Below are 5,000 nucleotides of genomic sequence, written 5' to 3' on the forward strand. Positions count from 1 at the left end.
CAGGAAGTCTGGGTGTCTGTGGCACTGTCATACGATCTGCTCACACTCTGAAGCAACATTGGTAGGATGAAGATGACAGCGACGTCCACTGATAAGGAAGTTTTCAGCCTGAACTTTGTAAAGAACAACCTTGTGTACAGAAGGTGAAAAGTGATTGTAATGACAGAAGCAAAATGAATGCAGCACGTGATGTTTTGGTACACATATTACAATACAACGATGCAGCAGCCACTCCGGACTGTACTGACACAAAAATAAACAAATACAGGTGATGCAATGGCCACTCTGAACTGTACTGACACAAAAATAAACAAATAAAATGATGCAGCGGCCATTTCGGATTGTACTGACACAAAAATAAACAAATAAAATGATGCAGCAGCCATTTCGGATTGTACTGACACAAAAATAAACAAATAAAATGATGCAGCAGCCATTTCGGATTGTACTGACACAAAAATAAACAAATAAAATGATGCAGCAGCCATTTCGGATTGTACTGACACAAAAATAAACAAATAAAATGATGCAGCAGCCATTTCGGATTGTACTGACACAAAAATAAACAAATAAAATGATGCAGCAGCCATTTCGGATTGACCTGACACAAAAATAAACAAATAAAATGATGCAGCAGCCATTTCGGATTGTACTGACACAAAAATAAACAAATAAAATGATGCAGCGGCCATTTCGGATTGTACTGACACAAAAATAAACAAATAAAATGATGCAGCGGCCATTTCGGATTGTACTGACACAAAAATAAACAAATAAAATGATGCAGCGGCCATTTCAGATTGTACTGACACAAAAATAAACAAATAAAATGATGCAGCGGCCATTTCAGATTGTACTGACACAAAAATAAACAAATAAAATGATGCAGCGGCCATTTCAGATTGTACTGACACAAAAATAAACAAATAAAATGATGCAGCGGCCATTTCAGATTGTACTGACACAAAAATAAACAAATAAAATGATGCAGCGGCCATTTCAGATTGTACTGACACAAAAATAAACAAATAAAATGATGCAGCGGCCATTTCAGATTGTACTGACACAAAAATAAACAAATACAGGTGATGCAGCGGCCACTCTGGACTGTACTGACACAAATAAACAATCTCACAAGTTGCTTCAGGAAAGAACTTAAGAAATCCGCAGAATCCATGAAAGCAGAGGCCAGTTTTAGCCACTAGGCCTATTTTTTTCTTTGTTTGCTTGGGTTTCTCCAGTTCTGCTTCAATACGTCACAGTGACAGCTCCAAGGACAGTCTACACCCTCACTGCTGAATACAGAGTCTGGCCATGTCCACACACAGTCACGTCTTGGGAGAACTGAAGTAAAGCTGAATATCTGTGGGCCACTTATTTTATGTGTTTTTTTTTTTTTTTTCTTATGTAGGAGGGACACCAGCTAAGAGGGGAAAAAAAAAAAAAAGCTCCACTGAGATGCCAGTCCCCAAACAGGCAAAAGTGGCAGTCAAAAGTTGAAGGACAAGCATCTTGAAACCTCCCTCTTGAAGGAGTTCAAGTTATAGGCCAGAGTTAGAATGGAACCAGAATGGAACCTGATCTGCTCTTGTAATGTGAATGTGGCACTTTAGTGAAACAATAAAGACTTGTACAGTGCACCCTTGTACTGCACTCCCCCAGCCAATGAGAGGCCTGAACAGAGCTGCTCCAGCCAATGTGAGGTGAGAACAGAGATGGTCCAGCCAATGTGAGGCCAAAACAGAGATGCTCCAGCCAATGTGAGGTGAGAACAGAGATGTCCCAGCCAATGAGAGGTGAAAACAAAGATGTCCCAACCAATGAGAGGTGAAAACAAAGATGTCCCAGCCAATGAGAGGCCTGAACAGAGATGCTCTAGCCAATGAGAGATGAAAACAGAGATGTCCCAGCCAATGAGAGGTGAAAACAAAGATGTCCCAGCCAATGAGAGGCCTGAACAGAGATGCTCCAGCCAATGAGAGGTGAAAACAGAGATCTCCCAGCCAATGAGAGGCCTGAACGGAGATGCCCCAGTAACACACACACACACACACACACACCTGGCCCTCACAGTCGCCCCTCATGAGCAGTTTCTCAGCGCCACTCTCCAACGGGATGGTCATAAATTGCCAGGCCGGTGCGTTGATCAGCTGCTGCTTGGAGAGAGAGAGAGAGAGAGAGAGAGAGAGAGAGAGAGAGAGAGAGAGAGAGAGAGAGAGAGAGAGAGAGAGAGAGAGAGAGAGAGAGAGAGAGAGAGAGAGAGAGAGAGAGAGAGAGAGAGAGAGAGAGAGAGTGTTTGTTTACTATATTCCTGAGAGCAGTATGTGTATTGTGTTTCATATCTTCATACAAGGCAATATGAAAACACCACAGCAAATATACCTAAATATAAACAATATAAAAGATCATAAACAAAAATATAAATAAATAAATAAAAAAATAATAATAAACAAAAACACAAACAAAAAACGAGGTGTGACATAGCAAAGAATAAATAAACAAGTGCCATATAAACACACAAAACGCCAACAAAAATTAAGAAATCAGAAAGACATTACAGAAAATCAAAGACAAAGACAAAAAAAAAAAGCCAAAAAGAAAAAACTGAAAATCAAAGCCACTCAAAAATACAATACATTACAAAAATTAAAATCCAAACACAAGTAAGAAAAAAAACAAAAGTATATGTAAAATGAAAAGTACAACAAATTTCCAAAAAGAGTGGCCCGCCTCACCTGCACAGCCTGCCCCGCCTCCACACCCTGCCGTGGGAAGCAAAACAAAAACAAACAAAAGCAACATTTGAAAAAAGCTAAACAAAAAAGATAAGATTGAAAAAAAATATTTACAGTGGAACCTCAGATGATGAACTTAATTCATTCCATGACTCAGTTCATGAACCAAAATGTTCACAAACCAAAACAATTTCTCCCACTGAAATGAATGTGAACAATTACCGTATTTGATGGCTCATAAGACGCTACTTTTTTCTCAGAAAAAGGGTCAGTAAATTAGCCTGCGTCCAATGAGGCAAAGGTCCAACTTTGAGGCAGTAATAGGTTACAAGTCTACGGCAACAGAGGCTCTAAATTCAAACCACAGATGTCTTTGCACAACTAAATAAAGTCATGATTGGTAGTACGCCACAAAATGCTCTTTCTTTCAAGGTACCAATGTGTAGTATCTCATACTTACTGGTAATCCACATAGACTTTGACCAGTCAGGAAGAATTTGCTTAACCATGCAGCACTTCTTCTTGGAGTTTTGTTGGGGCAGTGTAGGTTGTGATGTCACAGCCTTTGATGCCCCAAAGGTGAGGTATCCAATTATAATATTAGACTAGATGTGATGGAGCTGGTTGGATTTGTGGAGAAGGTTCTGGCAAGGTGGAGATGGTGCACCACGTTTTTCAAAACAAACGCGGTCGGTTGCGCTCCGACGTGACGTACTCGGTGACACCGAGAGTGACGCCGTTACTGATTGAGGTAAGACAATAGCCACACTTTCATACAATTAAAATTGAACCTATCTTTTTAACATTCTTGCTCTGCATACATATGAAAAAGATTGAAGCTAGAGAAACTTTTCTTTTATGAAAATAGACTAATACACCTTGAGAACGAATATTTCTTCTATAAAGGAATTGAGTGTCATGGGATAGGCTGGCTTGAGGTGATGATCTGCATAATATTCATGTAATAGCTTATGCTTTTACACATCCTTTGGCTTTGAAAATGTACTAAAATACTGCATAAGAATTACATGTGAAAGATGCTAAAAAATAAAGTATGAAAAAATTTTATTATCACTGTAGTCCCTCAGTTAATGGTGCCGCCAAGAGCTAGGTGCAGTTAATGTTTACATTCAGCTGAACCGCATTAAGACTGAAACTCCCCTGCTTACCACACCTTTTGGGCACTAAAGGCTGTGACATCACAGTCTGCATGGCCCCAACTAAAATACCAATAAGAAGATTGTGTTTACACGTCAGCAGGATTGGTACAATCTTGTCTTTCAATACCCTCAACCGAACCATTACGTTCTGGCTTTCAAGGCCCGCAACCTTACCAAGATTTGACTCCAGAAATCCAACCAGCTCCACTGTATCTAGTCTGAAACACTACCTGTATACCACACCTTTGGGACGCCAGGCTGTGATGTCACGGCCATCACAGCCTCAACAAAACCCCAAAAAGAACAAGTAAGCTGCTAGCATAAATTAAACTTTTAAATGCTGAGTATTGGTATCTAATAGTGATCTAAATGCACGTGAGAGTCTTCAAATGTCGCTTGAATTCCTTGACTTCATATCGATAGCCTAAATCTGTTAATTTTTGTTTTTTTCTATTTCAATACATGCCAGAACTGGGTGCGTCTTATGAGCCCGTGCGTCTTATGAGCCATCAAATACGGTATGTATTCCATTCCAGCCTCAAAAAAAACGTTTTTTTATCATTTTTATGTTTTTGGTGACAAGGAATGTACAATGAAATAATGGTTGGTGAGAAGACACCAAGTGTGCCTTGCACCCACCATACACTGGCTGCAAGCCAACACCTGTGTGTGTGTGTGTGTGTGTGTGTGTGTGTGTGTGTGTGTGTGTGTGTGTGTGTGTGTGTGTGTGTGTGTGTGCAGCAGGCTGTGCTGCACTGCTCAGGACACAACCTGCCTCCCTTGAGTGCAGCATGTGTGCTCCAAGGAGCCTTGACACCCTCATGTGTTGTGGGTGTGTCTGTGGCAGGTGTGGTCTTTCTGGGGCGTCCAGACACCAGGACGCCGGGTGAAGTGTGACAGGATGGCACAGCAGGTGGTGGTGTCCTGAGCAGCACAGCACTGCCTGCTGCACACACACACACACACTGGTGTGCTGCAGTGTTGCCTTCCACCCTAATCATGTTTCCAACCACCCTGACAGGATGGAGGTAGGGGGAGATGGGGGGACCCAGGTCACGCCCCATCAAGCAGGTGGGAAGGTGCCTCACCTTGAAATAAGTGCCAA

At 41.4% G+C, this 5,000-nt stretch overlaps 1 protein-coding gene across 1 annotated transcript in view; it reads right to left on the reverse strand.

The window, feature by feature from the left end:
- The window catches only part of LOC135095518 (WD repeat-containing protein 7-like), a 38,359-nt gene that overhangs the window by 25,617 nt on the left and 7,742 nt on the right, over positions 1-5,000 (reverse strand). The window contains 2 exon segments of the mRNA XM_063996388.1: positions 2,061-2,153; positions 2,736-2,762. Of these exon segments, the coding sequence (XP_063852458.1) occupies positions 2,061-2,153; positions 2,736-2,762 (120 nt within the window).

Source organism: Scylla paramamosain, chromosome 49, assembly GCF_035594125.1.
Source record: "Scylla paramamosain isolate STU-SP2022 chromosome 49, ASM3559412v1, whole genome shotgun sequence".
Classification (NCBI taxonomy): domain Eukaryota; kingdom Metazoa; phylum Arthropoda; class Malacostraca; order Decapoda; family Portunidae; genus Scylla; species Scylla paramamosain.